This window comes from Hippoglossus stenolepis, chromosome 17 (genome assembly GCF_022539355.2).
Source record: "Hippoglossus stenolepis isolate QCI-W04-F060 chromosome 17, HSTE1.2, whole genome shotgun sequence".
NCBI lineage: Eukaryota > Metazoa > Chordata > Actinopteri > Pleuronectiformes > Pleuronectidae > Hippoglossus > Hippoglossus stenolepis.
In genome coordinates, this window is record NC_061499.1 from 1,954,660 (window position 1) to 1,971,932 (window position 17,273).

Sequence of the window (17,273 nt, forward strand, 5' to 3'; positions counted from 1 at the left end):
GACAGCTGCAGGACTGTGAATGTTCTCCTCCTCCCTTACCTTCTTCTCCTCCTCCTTCTCCTCCTCCCTCACCTCCTCCTCTCCTCCTCCTTCCTTCCTTCTCCTCCTCCTTCTCCTCCTCCCTCACCTCCTCCTTCTCCTCCCAGTCCACTGCTTCTTTAATCGTTCAGTCTGTACACATATTTAAGTTTAAAGTAAAGAAAACAACAACTCGTACATTTTAGATTAAACACAAGAGAAAACTTCACTTGGATTATTTGATCTGCCTTTGAATCCTTTCACCTAAATCTTACACACTGAACCTTTAAGATAACGGAGACTTTCAGGTTTGTGAGAAGTTTGGATTATTCACACAGATTCAGGAAACAGTTTGGTCAGTTCTCTGAAGTCCTACAATATTTAATAAAAGAGTAAAGGAAGGAAGGTATATAGGAAGGAAAGAGGGAAGGAATATAGGAGGGATACAAGTGAATGAAGGAAGGAAGGAAGGAAGGAAGGGAGAGAGAGGCAGCCTTGGGTCACAGACTGTCCCTCTGACTTTCACAGTCACAAAGTATTTGTTAAACTTTGAAGCAGAATCGAAGACGTTGGTTAAAAACCTGAGAATCAGAAACACAAACATCAGGAGCGAGACCTGGACCAAGTTGACTGGGCACCGGGGTTGTTATGGTAACCACTCCCCTTTGGATAAACCGTGGCTGAGGTGGATCGTCTGAATCTGAGCTGTTGAATAAACGGTTTCACCATCAACCACATTGATCTCATCGCTGTTATTCTATGATTCAGTCCAGGACGTCCTCGTCCGTCCATGGCCATCACCACACGTGTGTCCCTCTGAGACATGTTGAGACTTCATGAAGCTCATGTTGGACGATATATTTATAGGTCGACCTTTACTTCACCTTTAAGTGTACATTCAGCTCATCCATCACACTGTCATTCAAATCCCTGCCCAAATCTGGAATCAATACATTATTAACTAGTTGCCTCTTTTAAAGGTGGATTATTTTTCCTTTTGATATCAGTCTGTTAAATATAAGATTTAATTAATTAATTCAATTTTTATTGTAAGAATTATTTACTATTCTTTGCCTTTGTAAAGAACTTTGAAAAGTTTTATTTGCTCTAATCCAATTTGAATCGTATTTTAACGTCTTGATTTTCTTCAGTTACAGTTACAATTACTTTGCAAGTCTAATTTCTATAAAATCAATAATATAAGATATAGATTTTAATTCTTTTGGTGTGAAAATATAAATAAAGTTTTATTTGTTGTATAACTTTTCTTCGGGTGTAAAAATAAAATTATAAAAAAACGTGACCTTGACATTTTGAAGGGGGCGTGTCCCGGGAGCGCGCAGCGGGGATAAATGGCGGTGACGCGTGTTGCTCGTCCCCGCTCTCACTTCTCCGCCAGAGGACGCGCACGCAGGAGCTTCACTCACGGTACTTTCTCACTTTTCACTTATTCTACGTAAAAACAAATCCATGAATTCCTGGTTGATAATTATAATTATTGATAAATCTCAGTTTCTCTGATTCTGTTCGTCAATGAGAGTTTTTATCTTCTGCTGCTGTGCGTGATGATCTGGGTTTTAATTTTTAAATGTTATTAATTTTCATGCTTTTGTTTTCTCTTCCAGTCAAGATCAGACCTAATCAGACAAAATGGTGAAGATTGGAATCAACGGGTGAGTCGATGGATTTATTCTGTTTCAAAGTTTCCTGCAGGAGTCGATGTCCTAAACTCGACTAACAATATTCATAGTTCATCTGCTGCTCGTCATAACTCACCTGATATCTGACAAACCAAGTCTGCAGCATTTTCTATTAAACTGTTTAAAGTGACTCAAACAGTTATATGATTATCACAAACTGTACTAATTGCTGCAGCTCTGATTCTCTGCATATGAATCACTTGTCATCAGAAACAAATCTGAAACAAAGTGAAATATCATCAGCGGTGATTTGTCCAAACTAAATGATTCAATCATCCACAAAGAAGAAACTGGTTTCCGTCACCACACTAATAATTATCATTTTATTTGTGTAGCACTTTTTAATACAACAAACAAAATAAAACTCACAAACAATCAGAATAAAAACATAATACTTTGATATATTTGTATATATAAACATAAAATATCCATTAAAACAGGTTAAAGTTCAGGTATTTAAAGATTTAAATCTGATTTATAAAGAGCTGTTATCTTCTGTCTCTGTCTAAATGCTGGACAGGGACAGGGACAGTATCGGTATCAGGACTCTGGACGGGACCGTCTCTATTCTCTGGTTATTAATAGTCAGGTGTTGTTGTGGCGTCACGGTTGGTTTCCCTTCTTCTTCATCTTCCTCCTCCTCCTCCTCCTCCTCCTCACCCGTCAGCTGTCACATTCCTCTCAGCCGCCGCTCGTCTATTTTTAACCCTCTAACCTTTCCGCTGAAGTTCAGCGACGATCCAATGGGCCGATGGTTCACGGACGCTCCTCAGACAGGAGGAGGTCACCGGTCACCCCCCCCCCTCCTCCTCCTTAGGCAGCTGCAGGGAAGCTCAGCCTCTGGATACAGAAGATGGGCTCTGATCCAGTTTGGCCTTGTGGCTGTTTGGTGGCGTCCCAAAACCAACCGAGGGAATCGAACACCCGTCTTTTTATGATGTGTAAACAGTTGGGTTTCAGTTTATAAAATCTGAGAGTTGTGGTTCTGAACTTTTCGATGAGGAGCTGCTTGGCCCTCCAGTGATGTTATGGGTTTCCTGCAAGTTGCAGAAATGCTCCTGCCCTTGAGCAAGGCAGGACAGTACTTGACTACCTGTCACTTACTCTCCACTGCTCTTAAATCTGCAAACAACCTCTTTCTGTTATTTGACAGATTATTGGTTTACCTACTTTGTGACATAAACTGGTTTATTCTTGTTGAACCAGCTCATTTCATTCAAGTATTTTTATCATATTATATTCATCAGTTTATCTGCAAAATCTCTGTGTTTAGACTAAAAGAACCTGGAACTTTTAGTCCTGAGAAGTTTTATTAAAAGTTTCCAGCAGACTTCAGTCTCTGTAAATATCGTGGTTCTTCAGATGGTGGTGCAGAGCGGGTGATTGGGTTCGAACCTGAACCATGAGAACATACAGTTAGTATGTAACGTGACACCTGAGGGACGTTATATAACAGGACTCGGTCATGTGAAGTATAAATAGAGTTGGATCAGTAACATGATAACGGTGTGGAGGCTTTTGGACTTTCTGTTTCTGCTTCTTTTTAATGTCCGAGTCAGATCGAGTTCGTACGAGCAGCTCGAGGATCTTTACGTTACAGCAGGTGGACGATGATTCGATGATACGAGTGTTTCAGACGAGAGATGAGGATGATCCCACTTTATTAAAGCATCTCAGAGGATTAAATATGTAAAACAAGAAGGTGTTGGGCTCCTGAACGAGAACCTCTGCCCTCTGTTCGCTCTTCTCTGTCTCACCGGCCATATTAGGCATAAACAGGCGTTCAGCTGCCGGTGCCAGATATTGTTATCTCCGGTCAGGGCTGGGCGGCCTTGTACGGCTTCTCTGTCCTCTGCAGGTTGTGGTTTGAGTCCCAGCGTCGCCTGCTGGTCACAGAGGGGAGTTCCTTTTGACTAAATGTACTGAACAGGCACAAGTGAAGCAGTTTGAATAAGAAACTTTCAACTGGACTCTCTGAGAACGAGTCTTTCTTTTCTCTCTCGAGCTCAAACATTCAGACCTGTGCTCCTTCTCGGCCCCTGAGTTCCACCGTGGGGTTGATTTCCCTTCACACGAGCCGATCACAGTTCACACTGTTCTCAGATGGTGGAACATTTTCCAAAAAAACGTCTTTAAAGCTCTGTTATATCTTTTTTTAATATGAAATTTGCCTCAGAACTCTCAGAGGAATCTTCACAAGCCGACTCCGTTGTTCTCTCTCTCACTTTGTCCTCCTGTGCTTCAGATTCGGCCGTATCGGTCGTCTGGTGACCAGAGCCGCCGCCACCGGTGACAAAGTGGAGGTGGTGGCCATCAACGACCCGTTCATCGACCTGGACTACATGGTGAGAGGCTGGAGTTTGAAAATGTCTTAAAATCATCAAAATCAGTTCGGACATTAAGCAGAAGAAGTTTTAAATCATTAACAGGAGAGTTGAGATGAACCTTTAGCGATTTAAATACAACCTGATTAAAGGTTTACATTTTTTAAACATTTCTTACTTCATTGGTGTTTTCAGATGTTGGTATTAATACTTGTGTGTGTTTTTAAATGTTCCTCTCATCCCAGGTCTACATGTTCAAGTACGACTCCACTCACGGCGTGTGGAAGCACGGAGAGGTGAAGGCCGAGGGCGGCAAGCTGGTCGTCGGCAACATGCACATCACGGTCTTCCACGAGTTCGTAACTTTTGTTCAACACAGTACTTCAGCAGAATTAGTGTGTGAGTCTGTTTTCAGCAACGTGCACGTGACTAAACTCTGGTTTGTGATGAACGTGCAGGAGAGACCCCGCCAACATCAAGTGGAGCGATGCTGGCGCCGACTACGTGGTGGAGTCCACCGGCGTGTTCACCAACATCGAGAAGGCGTCTGTGAGTTTATCATCTAGAAGACGATGAAGAAACAGAAGACGATCTGATTTCCGTCATCATCTCCGTCTCCAGTCGTTAGCTCGTTAAGCTGACCTTCGTCCTCTTGTCCCCCCCCCCCAGGCTCACCTGCAGGGCGGCGCTAAGAGGGTGGTGATCTCTGCTCCCAGTGCTGATGCTCCCATGTTCGTTATGGGCGTCAACCACGAGAAGTACGACAACTCCATGAAGGTCGTCAGGTGAGCGTGTGTCCAGATCCATAGATGTTTATAAATGTCAACAAAGCAAAAAAAAAACTCATCTTGAATCAATATCATTAACGTGTACTTCCTGTCTCGTATCCATAGCAACGCCTCCTGCACAACCAACTGCCTGGCTCCACTCGCCAAGGTCATCAATGATAACTTTGGCATCATCGAGGGTCTCATGGTAAAAACGCCACTCGCTCAATCACGTCCTGTGTCACATGATCAGATGTTAATAAAGAACTTTCAAAGACGAAGCAGGAAGTGATTAGTTCTTCATCTGCCTCCTTTTTCTGCGTTTTACTGATAAATTTGAAATGTGACGATTCAAACTAAAAGAAAATGGCGGCTCATGTCTTCCTGTCCCTGCAGAGCACGGTCCACGCTGTCACGGCCACGCAGAAGACCGTGGACGGTCCCTCTGGTAAGCTGTGGAGGGACGGACGTGGAGCCTCCCAGAACATCATCCCCGCCTCCACCGGCGCCGCCAAGGCCGTGGGCAAGGTCGTCCCCGAGCTGAACGGGTACGTCGTGACTCTAACACTGAGCCTGACCTCTGACCCTCGGGGGGGGCAGTACGTTTAACTTCCTGAACTTTGGGTCTGACGCCGATCGTCTTGTTCCAGGAAACTCACCGGGATGGCTTTCCGCGTGCCCACCCCCAACGTGTCTGTAGTGGACCTGACTGTCCGTCTGGAGAAACCCGTGAGTGTCTGTGATGAACGTTAACCTGACGCGAGGAGGCGGCGCTGCTTCACAACGTCCTGCTGATGATTCACGCTTCTCCTTCATCCTGACTTGTTTGTGTTTGACTGTAACTGTGGGTTCGACCGAGGTTAAAGATCTGAGCCCCGTCGTGCTTATGTCAAACAGATTCATCTCAAGAAGTGTTTTACTTTATCTAGACTTTGACGTGTGATTATAAATCAATCTGAATTTGCTGTGAAAATATTTGCACTGATGCTGAAAACGTCTCCTCCTTCAGGCCAAGTACGAAGACATCAAGAAGGTCGTCAAGGCCGCGGCCGACGGACCCATGAAGGGATATCTTGGATACACAGAGGACCAGGTATAAAAAAAAACAGATGATGGGTAATATTCAGACTTTTATAAAAACAACAGAAGAAGTAATGGACAGTTGATGCGGTCGTGATGATGTGTAGTGTCGTCCAGCAGCCACTAGGTGACAGCAGGTTGCTAAAAGCTGTTTCATTCATGTTCTCAGGAGCAAATGAAACAAGTTGAGTGAACTTTCAGAATGAACGTGCTCACGCGCTCGTCTCTTCCTGCTCAGGTCGTGTCCACAGACTTCAACGGCGACACTCGCTCCTCCATCTTCGACGCCGGCGCCAGCATCGCCCTGAACGACCACTTCGTCAAACTGGTGTCATGGTGAGTGTGATCTGAACCCGTGTGACGTTCTGTTTCTATTCCTATTTAATTTCTCCTACATTTCTTCTACCTCTGACCATTGAACGAAATGCAGCTGCTCCATGAAATGTTCTGCCTCGTTATATCTGAATCTCTTATTCCCTCGCTCATTTAGTCTTTTTTAAGAACACATGTCCCTGAGCTACGGACGTTTCTCTCTCTCACTCTTTGCTCTGATTCCATCTCAGGTACGACAACGAGTTCGCCTACAGCCACCGTGTGTGCGACCTGATCCAGCACATGTCCTCCAAGGAGTGAGGTCTCCTGACGCCTCCGTGGTTCCTTCTCATGATTCCCTCTCGTCCTCCACGTGTAACTGGATGAGAACCGTCCGTCCCGGGAGCAAACTCCTCCACGACAACCGTCTCGTGGATGATAGTCATAATAAAACTCATAATAGTGATAACACCTTTTTTATATCATAGATTCACTGTGCCCTGTGCAGCAGTGATGATTCTGAACTGTCTTGTTCTGATTGGTCGTGTTGCACATGTGGCTCCTTTAGCACATGACATCATAATAAAGTCCTTTGAATGACGTGGATTGTATTTGCTGCACCTTTATTTTGAAAGGGTTCCAATTTGTGCTCTTTTCTCCAACATTGAACCTTCAGCTTTAAAACACGTGACTAAAACTAAACATACAGATAAATATCAATCAGTACTTATAGATATTATCTCGTCATGCTATCTGAACACATCACTCCAAACGTTATTCAGTCACATCTGTATGTAGATAAATCTTAAATAATCAGCTGGTGAATGTTTTTAACGCTGTGGTTTGGTTCCTGCTCAGACGAGTGAGTGAGTTTGGTGCAAGATATTTAATTTATTTCTGGGAAAACGGCCAAAATGTAGTAAAGCTGAATCAGACTCGAGCCTGAAGAGGAAGGAAAGATGGTGGAAACACGTCGATTCTCATTCGTCGCTTTATTTTTATAACACTTTCAGTTAATGCATTGAAACACAAAGTGATTTTCAGAGTAAGAACTATAAAAACAACCCAGACACACACACACACAGACACACACACTCTCATCCACAGGCAGAGGAAATGATATTAAACAGAAGTGGGTGTAACAATGTTGTAAATCTCATATGTTTCAAACTAGTAAACAAAGAAAGATTAAATAAATGAATAAGAATTTAAATGACTGAAAGAGATGTGACAAAGATAAAATACAAAAAGAATAATAAGATAAATGAGTAAAAACACTGTAGGATGTATAAATAAATAGACGGATAAAGAAATAAGTATAATACATAAATAAAAAAGATCGATATTTACATCTTCCATGAGCTACATGTGTTTTCTCGAATCTTCATTGATCTCTCCACCTTAAACCAGATTCTTTAAACTCATCCCACTCTGTAGATTAACTTTATATAAACAGACTCTATGTAAACACAGGCTTTATTCTCAGCTGCATCTCTACCACGGATCTTACGGTAGATAAACCTGCAGTTGCTCCTCTTATAGGATCAGTGTGGTAACATCCAGCCGCAGTGTTTATTCCTGAGTCTCCTCATGTCTCCTCCTCGTGTCTCCTCCTGTCTCCTCCTCCTGTCTCCTCCTCTGACTCAGGTTCGTCGCTCACTTTTCATTTAAACCAGAAATCATCTCATTTCTCGTGAGAACAAACGCGCAGTTTCTCTTCTGGTGGAAATTAACGCTGCGTAAAAGTGACCTGGCGGATCTGACTTTGCTGCAGAGACCAGCGGAGTGTGCGTGTGTGTGTGTGCGTGTGTGTGTGTGCGCGTGCGTGTCCTCGGGCTCGTTGTGCCGCTGTGTGTCTGTTTGATTCCTCGGTGTGTTGCCGGTTCGATTCCCCCTGATGTGTTGTGGTTTGAACCGCATCGTGTGACCGTCCGCGCGCCGCCTCCTCTGCGTAAAGCTGAACCGGCGCAGTCTCCATCCGGGGCCGGTTCGGGACACTCGTCACATTCCGAACGTGCCGGAGCTGAATCTGCAGAACTCTGGGTTCATGCCGGATTTCGAGCACTTCAGATTCTCCTACTCGAGCATGAATCCGGTCCTGGGGGAGAGCGGCTTCCTGGCCCCGCAGCAGCAGCATCAGATGGCGGGCCAGCCGGACTTCGCCATCCCGGAGCCCGGTTACTTCCTCGGGGACCACGCCGGGTTTGGGCCCGACGGGTTCTCCGGGCTGGACCTGGGCGCGCTGCCCCCCTCGGGCCTGGCCTACCTGCACCTGAGCAGCCCCCTGCACCGCGGGCCCCCGGGGGCCACCGCGCTGCGCAACGACCTGGGCTCGAACATCAGCGTGCTGAAGACCCTGAACCTGCGCTTCCGCTGCTTCCTGGCCAAGGTGCACGAGCTGGAGCGCAGGAACAAGGTTCTGGAGAAGCAGCTGCAACAGGCGCTGGGGGACAGCGGGCCGGGGGACGGGCCCCAGAGGCCCCCCACCAGGGACATGGGGGTCCAGACTGGATTCATCGGGCCCATCCCCGGCAGACCGGGCTTCATCCCGCTCCCCAACGCCAACAACCCGGCCTACCTGCCCGGCGGCCTGCTGTCCCCCACCCTGAACCCCCCCTCCTCCTCCTATGACAACAGACACCTGCTGCTGGGCAACCACCTCCACCCCCTCACGGATTCAAACTCCAACCTCACCAGCCCGGCCCTGAGTCCCAGCGACCCGTTCAGACCCTTCACCAACATCAACGAGAGGTACTCAGCGGACGCCGGGACGAACACCCACTGCCCCCCCCCTCCTCCGCCCCGGTTCCTGCCCGGGTCGATGTGGTCCTTCAACCACACCCGCAGGTTCGGCTCCGGCCGGGAGTCGTGCGTCACGGGGCCCGGGGTCTCCTGGACGCACCCGGACGGCATCGGGGTCCAGATCGACACCATCACGCCGGAGATCCGGGCCTTGTACAACGTGCTGGGGAAGGTGAAGCGGGAGAGAGACGAGTACAAGAGAAGGTGAGAACTTTTCACTTGATCTGCAGCTTGTGGCTGAGTCCTGGACCAGGACCGAGCTGAGAGTCCAGAGCTTCATCCTGCAGGACTGATCCGCTCCTCAGGTCCCGGGTCTGAGAGACGGGACGGGTTTATTAATGAATTCATCTCCAGATAAACATCCAGCTCTGAGAAACAAGAAAGAAACGATAACATGATTCAAATGAGCAAAACATCTCAGTCAGTAGAAAACATCACCTGACAACATGTAGAAAACAAAACCACCAGATTATTGTCTTGATATTTATCTTATTTAGGTTCCTCTTGTTGCAGTGAACTCCCTGAGCACTTTATTAGGAACAGCTGGAAGGTTCCTCTGATCTAAAACAGCTTCACTTCTCCTCCAGATGTTGGAAACTCTGAGATTCTGCTCCGTGTTGAAGTGACGTCAGTTCCCTGAACTCACATGTGGTCATCCTCCTGCAGGAAGTCTCCTTGAGGAGATGAGGAGGAGATGATGAACTCATTACTTTACATTACTCACATTTACAACTCAACCATAGTTGATTTGAAGGCCCAAAGTAAGTCAAGAAAACCGTCACAGCGCCACCTGCAGCCTGGATTTAATCCACAATGGTGGAGATACGATAAATTAGAATATAACATAATCGAGAACAAGGAATTGAAACACAAGAAGACCATGAAAGGTAGAGAATAAAGAAGTAAAGAACAAAACAGCTAAAAGATCCAGATGTGAATGTTTTATTTTTAAAACATTTCATTTCCCATTCAGACGACTTGGAATCGGGTTCTTTCCTCTGTTCTCGTGGCTTCGTCTCTGATTCGACCGTCCTGATTATTCGTTGCCGTTCCTGCGTAACATGAATAAAACGTTCATCTCATCCGTGACCACGATTTGCTCAATTTGGTGAAGACAACAAATCCCATGAGCCCACATTTCTGTTAGTGTTTTGATTGAGCGACCCCTAGTGGCCGACGTTACACGTTGTAAGTTTGTAAAAACTGCGACTGAAATGCTTTTAGTTTCTGATTATTTAGTAAAACAAAAGATGATGTCAGTGAAAGGCTGATTTTATATTTATTTTATAAAGATGAGTCAGGGTCTCGGATCATGTGACACAAGCAGGAGCTCATTCATAGAAAACTTTCATTTCCAGTGAAGTGTTTGTTTGATTCTGGTTTAGTTTGGACTGTTGTTGTCTGGAGGGACGAGGACGTCTCTCAGGACATTTTGAACATTCCCCTCACTTCCTCACTTCCTCCCCTGCTTCCCTTCTTCCTTGTCTCCTTCTCTTCATCCCTCTTTCCTTCCTCCGGTTCCCTGCAATGCAGCACTGGGCCTGTGACGACCAGCAGTGATGTCACCCGCCTGCCACCTCTCCCTCCGTCTCTCCATTTTGTCTTTTAGCCTCCGCCTCCCTCTGTCCTTCTCCTCCTCATCATCACTCCCTCTGTATCGTTTCTTCCTCTCCTCTGTGTTCTCTACTTCTCTATCCGTCTGTCTTTCTCTTCTTCTATTCATGCTGCTGACTCCTCATCCCCCGTCCCATGTGACCTTCTGCAGTGTCGCACAGGCGCTGACATCATCATTTACATCAACTCTTTCATCATCATCTCGAAACGCAAACGTTTGTCATTCATTCCTTATTCCAGAGACCTTCAGTCTGAGAGCAGGAGTTATTGATTTCATGTTCAGAGTTTTTAATGCTCTCACTCAAACAGCTCCGGCTGCTGCTGAGGTCAGTTTCCTCGCTGTGACTCGTCTGCTGACGGCAGCAGCAGCTCTGACTCTCACTCGATGCAACGACATTCTCCAATTCAACAGTTCAAACCTTTTATTTATTCCAAATATTTCAAATATTTCAATCAAGCGCCACCGTAACGACGACCGTCAGCTTCACTGCAGAGAGACTGACCAACCGATCAGAGCTACAACGACACTCAGTCTTATCTCACAATATTAAAGAAAGTTATTAAATAAAAGTCCAGATTCGCACCGAAATGTCATGGGTTCTATCTCGACCCGTTTTCCATCCTTCCACCAAATTCAATGGAAATTCCTTCTGCAGCTTTCGTGTAATCCAGGTGAAAAACAAACGGACCGGGGTGAAAACATAACCTCGGAGGACGGACCAATAGAATCAGCTGGGATTGGCTCCAGCCCATCAACAATCATCTCTGTGTCCTGATGACTCGTTCATGAATAATCATATTTTTGTGTTTCTAGATGGGAGGAGGAGTACACCGCCCGGATGGACCTGCAGGAGAAGGTGGTGGAACTGGAGGAGGTAAAGAAACGTGACCACGACAAACACGTGATCTTCAGGTGTGCACACGACTGAGATCACAGTCCTGTCTGTTAGGTACGAATAATTCTTTGTGTGTGTGTGTGTGTGTGTGTGTGTGTGTGTGTGTTGCAGGAGCTGCAGGAGAGTGAGGTGTGTCAGGATGAGTTGTCTCTCCGGGTGAAGCAGCTGACGGCCGAACTCGTTCTCTTCAAGGGCCTCGTCAGTAACGTACGTCGTGTTTGTTCACGTCCAGAAAGTGAAGCCAGGTTTCTCTCTCTGACCAGCAGGGGGCGACTCCCCTGGTTCTTTCTATAGACGTCTATGCTTTTTGTGTATTTCCTGTTTATGTCTGTAAACTCTGAGAATAGTTATCATCCTCCAGCAGCTCAGGAGGCTGAGGTGATTTTCACGAAGGATCTTTTCTGTGTCTCCTTCAGAATTTGTCCGACCTGGACAGTAAGATCCAGGAGAAGGCCATGAAGGTGGACATGGACATCTGCCGCCGCATCGACATCACCGCCCGCCTCTGTGACGTGGCCCAGCAGAGGAACTGCGAGGACATGATTCAGATCTTCCAGGTTCGTGTGAGACGACGAATGTGTTCGAATCGATAATCAATAAATAAACCTGTCACTCCTCCCCCCTGCAGGTGGCCACGCCCCCCTCCACTCTGAACCGCCGGGCCAGGAAGCCGAGCGGCCCGTCGGCGAGGGGCGGGGACGGAGACGAGCTGAGCGTGTCCGAGGGCGAGGGAGGCGGGGCTAGAGACGAAGAGTCGTGCAGCACGTCGGCCAATCAGATCAACGAGCAGATGCAGAAGATGCTGAATCAGCTGTAGGTGATTTTCTCTTCAGCCAAAGACGACGTTTAGAAATCCTGTTTATTTATCTGCTGTGTGTGTGTGTACGTGTGTGTACGTGTGTGTCCGTGTGTGTGTCCGTGTGCGTGTGCGTCCTCCAGAAGAGAGTGTGAGTTCGAGGACGACTGTGACAGTCTCGCCTGGGAGGAAAACGAAGACACTCTTTTGCTGTGGGAAGATTTTTCCGGATACACACTGGGAGTTGAAACACAGGGCGAGGTACACACACACACACACACACACACACACACACACACACACACACACACACACACACACACACACACACACACAAACAGCAAAATTAAGAGCACAACAAGTGAATTCACACACCGACGATACGAGGGACTGATTATCATTGTGGATACGTTGATTTATTGGAAGTCAGGTTTCTGTCTGTCCACTCTGACGTGTGCTTTGCTTTATATTTTAGTGTTTGCATTAAACTCGGTGTCTTATTTAAGGTAAGATAAGATAATATAAGATAAGGGAAGATAACCTCATCCTGTATTAGTCCCACAATGAGGAAATCTGTGGTGTTACAGCAGCAAGAGGAAAGTAAAACAAAACGCTGAAATGCAACGAGACGTAATGTGAGGCTCACGCCCCCTTGTGGCCGGGACTCTGTATAAGATGTTGATGACTAAGGTGAAATGTCTTATCATCCATGCCCCCACACACACACACACACACACACACTGTCTCTCTCCCCTCATGCAGCCTCAGCAGGACGAGTCCATCGAGAAAGTGATCAATGACACCGAGTGCCTGTTCAAATCCAGAGAGAAGGAATATCAGGACACCATCGACCAGATCGAGGTGAGGCGGCCATTTGTGTCCACGATGGCAAAGAGTCTTTTTTAGAAGCTTTAATAATATTAATATAATAACATTACTAACGTTCCGTCGTGTTGGTGTTTGTCTCGTTCAGCTGGATCTGTCCACAGCGAAGAGCGACATGAACCGTCACCTGCACGAGTACATGGAGATGTGTTCGATGAAGAGAGGCCTGGACGTCCAGATGGAGACGTGCAGGAGGCTGATCACACAGAGCGGAGACAGGTCTCACACACACACAGACACACACACACACACACACACACACACACACACACACACACACACACACACACACACACACAACTACATTGTTCTACAAAACCATGTGGTGACAAACTGGGAGGATTAATCTTTGGAATTAGGACGTTTTTGATAATTAATGGGAAACACTGAAGTTGTCGGGGTCGGGCTTTTTTTGCTGATCTAATAAAATGACTTATGATTAATGACTGACTTTCATCAGCAGATGGCGTCACAGAGCTGCTTGGGAACTGTAGCTGCTCAGATATGTCTTTGTCTTTGACGACAGATTGAAAGTGAACCACATCCCAGAATTCTGTGGATGAAACATTAACGTTTCAGCTCCGTTCATCTCCATCTTCCTCTCTCTCCTCTGACAGGAAGTCCACCTCGTTCGTCCCCCTGACAGTGGACGACACGGAGGAGAAGGAGAAGAAGAAGCCGGCCAACCCGGAGAGCGGCGACTCTTACCGCGATGTCACCCTCCCTCCTCTGACCTGGAGGAAACCCTGACCGCAGGTTCTCTGTCATCACGTCTCACCGATGATCTTCTCTGTCCCTCGAGCTGCTTGTGGAAAACTTTGACTCCACGTCCAGGTGTGTTTCTATCGCTGAGTGGAAATCAGCGGACGTGATCTTTAATCTTCTCTGAAAGCATCTTCAGCAGAAGATTTGGAACAAAATGGTGGATTTGTGTCTGAGGCGTCAGGAAACTTCCACCGACGTTTATTTAAAAAAAAGAAACAATCACTGAGTTTCTGTTTTCCTGCACGACGACATCATCAGGACGAATTTTCTTTTAGCTTCCACCTCTGACTAGAAAATAATATGGCCGACAGGACAGCTCCCAAAAGTGAAGCCAAAGCTTCTTGATCGCCCCCTGGTGGCTGACTACAGTCGTTAACTCTTCTCCTCCGTGTTAGCAGACATGGACCAAACAAAGAAATCAAAGTAGACGTTAAAGAAATGTCTGTCAAAGATGTTTCTGTCATTTCAGGTCGTTGTCATCACACTGATGTTTGTTCAAGTGTTTCTGATCAGTTTGGTTTCGATCAGTGATTTGATGGCTCATGATTGACAGCTGAGACTGATTGGTCGAGGGCATGTATGGGCGGGGCCTTGAGACCGCGGCTCCAAAGGACACAAGATGGCGGCGTTTGTATCCCAGATATTTTGGCTTCCTTTTTGTGCGACGGGAGGAAGTGGAGACGCGTCCATCTTCACAGTTTCAGTCTCATCTCGCTGTTCAGTGCAGCAGCTGTTTCCTAAAGTCTGAGCACGGACAGGATGAGATGCACAAAGAAGGTTTGCACATGATGAACTGTTCATTATAAGAGTTTATTTCCACTTATTAGAGCGAGAAGTTTATTTTTATTGAGTACTTTTCGTGTTGCACGTTTGGTAGAAGCTCTGCCTTCACTTCCTGGGGCTGGACCGTCGCTGCAGTGACGCCACGACGGTGAAAAGGGAATTTGATCAAAGTCCCAACTTGCCTTAAATAAATAATCCAACATTTGAGAAACATGACACCTTCTCTGATAAACAGACCAACGTCCTGAAATCCTATTAGAAGGTTTAATCCCCCACTTTCTATAAGATGTCCCTTTGCACAGTAGAAACAACTGAACCTTCTTCTTAAGATTAAAGATTAAAGATTAAGCTGCAGAATATCTTCAGTTGTAAAGTTGATTTCTGAAACAAGTCGAGAACGAGCTCATATAGTTTGTGTATATTTGGGGTTTAATTGACCTGAGTTAGATTTTAATGTTCTACACTTACAGAGAAATAACTTTGTTGTGTTTTTAAAGTTACATTATTTAGAGTCAAAATCATTAAATACGACAACTCACAGAAAATATCAAATATAATGAGAAAAGTAAAGTTGAATAGACTTTTTTGTTGGTGTCCAGCCTGAACCCTTCTCACAGAGGTGATGATAATAACTGTCCATATGATATAAATTATTATACTGTAGTAACACAGGCTGCGTTCAACCGTCACAGGTTATAGATTTTAAGTTTTTCTATCACACCTTGTAAATACAGCCTGTAAAAGTTAGACCTGTATAAAATATATATATATATTTATTTATTATATATATTTAGTCTTTTTTGGGTGGGGATACTATCTGTACTATATTATATCATATTATATCATATGTCTTTAGTTTTGAACATGGATTTTTCTCAAAAATTAAGAAGGTGTCATATTTTGGGGGGAATTTGGGCGTCAATAAAACCTCCATTTTAGAATCCATTACTAATGTCTCAGTGGATTTTCCATCTTTCTTTCGTCTTTAAAAAACCAAGCGTGTGACGGATGTTGGAAGTGACTCGTCTTTAATAGAATTTATTTATTTTCTTTGGCAAAAGTATAAAAAACCTATTTTAAGATGATTTGTCCTCAGAGATGTACAGTTTGTAAAAGATGAATGTTTGTGAAGCTGGAATATAAAAAACGCTGCAGGCTTCACGTCGAGCTGACGCTGCTGCGATATAAGATTTTATTTTTAGCATCGCTAATGCTGTTGATGGAACTATTACTAATTACATAGCAGTAGATCTGGTGTTAGTGTCGAAGCGGGGGGGCAAATAACCTACAGAAATGATTAAAGCTGAAGTGAATTTTTCATTTCCTGTTTGGGAACTTGTACATAATGTATTTCGGGGAGCCATTTTGCAGGTGTGTCGGAGCAGAAACTCTCCAAAGTTAAAGTTCAGTTTCTGACAGTTACAGTTAAAAGATTCACGTCTTCAAACATCTGTAATTAAACGAACGTCTGCTCAGCAACGTGTCACCTCCACTGGAACACATCCGGGGAAACAACACTTTCCATTTCTAACCGTATCAAAAACAAAATGCCTGTCTCTGTTTTCTTTACCTTTTATTTTCTTAAGAAATCTAAGGTCTTCGAAATTCAAAATGTCTTGTTGTTCCTCTGATGTCAAAGAGAATCAAAGCAACTGTAAATGTAAAAATGTAAATAAGCCTCATTCACCTCATGACGTCATCGCTGTCCCGATGCTGCTTCAGCTGAACTGTCGACATCTGTATAATCAGAATGTAAAAAGCATCTATGGACAGAAATAAACAAAACGTGAACGGGAAAAAAAACGAAACGACTTTAAAGACCTCGTGAAACTGAAGCTCATGAAGAAATGAGAGAACAGAAGAAGTCGGACAAACAAAATCCAATAACTCAGCTGATGCTCCTCAGCCTTTAGCCTCAGGGCAGGTTTGGTCCCTGTCAGCATGTTTTTGAGCAAGGCACTAAACCCCGATTTCAATGTGACAACTAAATGCATGAATGAAATGCTGTTTCCTCTCCTAGTGGCTGGTGCAGATGTTGCATGTGATTTAATGAGCCTGGACTCTGTTCTCCATCACTTCACAAGTAAAGATAAGTGGTCACTGATTTCACGGGGTCTTTGACTTGTTCTTTGTTCTGACTCAGTTTAATGCAGCAAAATGAAAAGTGGCACCGAATAAACGATGTTGAAAGAGTCTCTGTTGTAGGTTTATTGTTTTTGTATATGTTTAAATGGATTGAAAGTGACCATCAGACATCGAATCATCACGATCACACACAATCTCAGTTTGCAGGCGATGGTTTCACCTTCTCAAACCAGCATCCAGGTGCCTGGTCCACGTGGTCGGTTCGTCTTTCCTTCCTTCTGGTCGGGATCGGGAAGCCTTGGCGATGTGTCCTTCTTCTTACATGCCCGGCATCCGTCTGGCCCTTTGCCGGAGCATCTGTAACAAGAATCCTGTTTTCATCCTTTTTCGGCTCTGGTGTCTTGGAAATGGCGTTCGCACTTTGTTTTGTCCCTTCGTGTCCCCGT

General features: G+C 45.3%; 2 protein-coding genes across 2 annotated transcripts; both read left to right on the forward strand.

The window, feature by feature from the left end:
* Window positions 1–1,329: 1,329 nt before the first annotated feature.
* Window positions 1,330–6,805, forward strand: LOC118124683 (glyceraldehyde-3-phosphate dehydrogenase). Its single transcript, XM_047344078.1, has 12 exons — window positions 1,330–1,446; window positions 1,644–1,691; window positions 3,964–4,063; window positions 4,288–4,397; window positions 4,501–4,591; window positions 4,712–4,827; window positions 4,936–5,017; window positions 5,206–5,357; window positions 5,460–5,538; window positions 5,819–5,902; window positions 6,128–6,225; window positions 6,453–6,805. Exons 2-12 carry the CDS (start codon window positions 1,669–1,671, stop codon window positions 6,520–6,522), a joined length of 1,005 nt encoding a protein of 334 aa, XP_047200034.1. The 5' UTR covers window positions 1,330–1,446; window positions 1,644–1,668; the 3' UTR covers window positions 6,523–6,805.
* Window positions 6,806–7,698: 893 nt separating this feature from the next.
* Window positions 7,699–14,397, forward strand: LOC118124598 (non-homologous end joining factor IFFO1-like). Its single transcript, XM_035182597.2, has 9 exons — window positions 7,699–9,207; window positions 11,432–11,492; window positions 11,625–11,720; window positions 11,930–12,070; window positions 12,142–12,326; window positions 12,453–12,570; window positions 13,072–13,170; window positions 13,283–13,413; window positions 13,812–14,397. The coding sequence occupies exons 1-9, from the start codon at window positions 8,249–8,251 to the stop codon at window positions 13,942–13,944; spliced, it is 1,923 nt and encodes a 640-aa protein (XP_035038488.2). The 5' UTR covers window positions 7,699–8,248; the 3' UTR covers window positions 13,945–14,397.
* The last annotated feature ends 2,876 nt before the right edge of the window (window positions 14,398–17,273 follow it).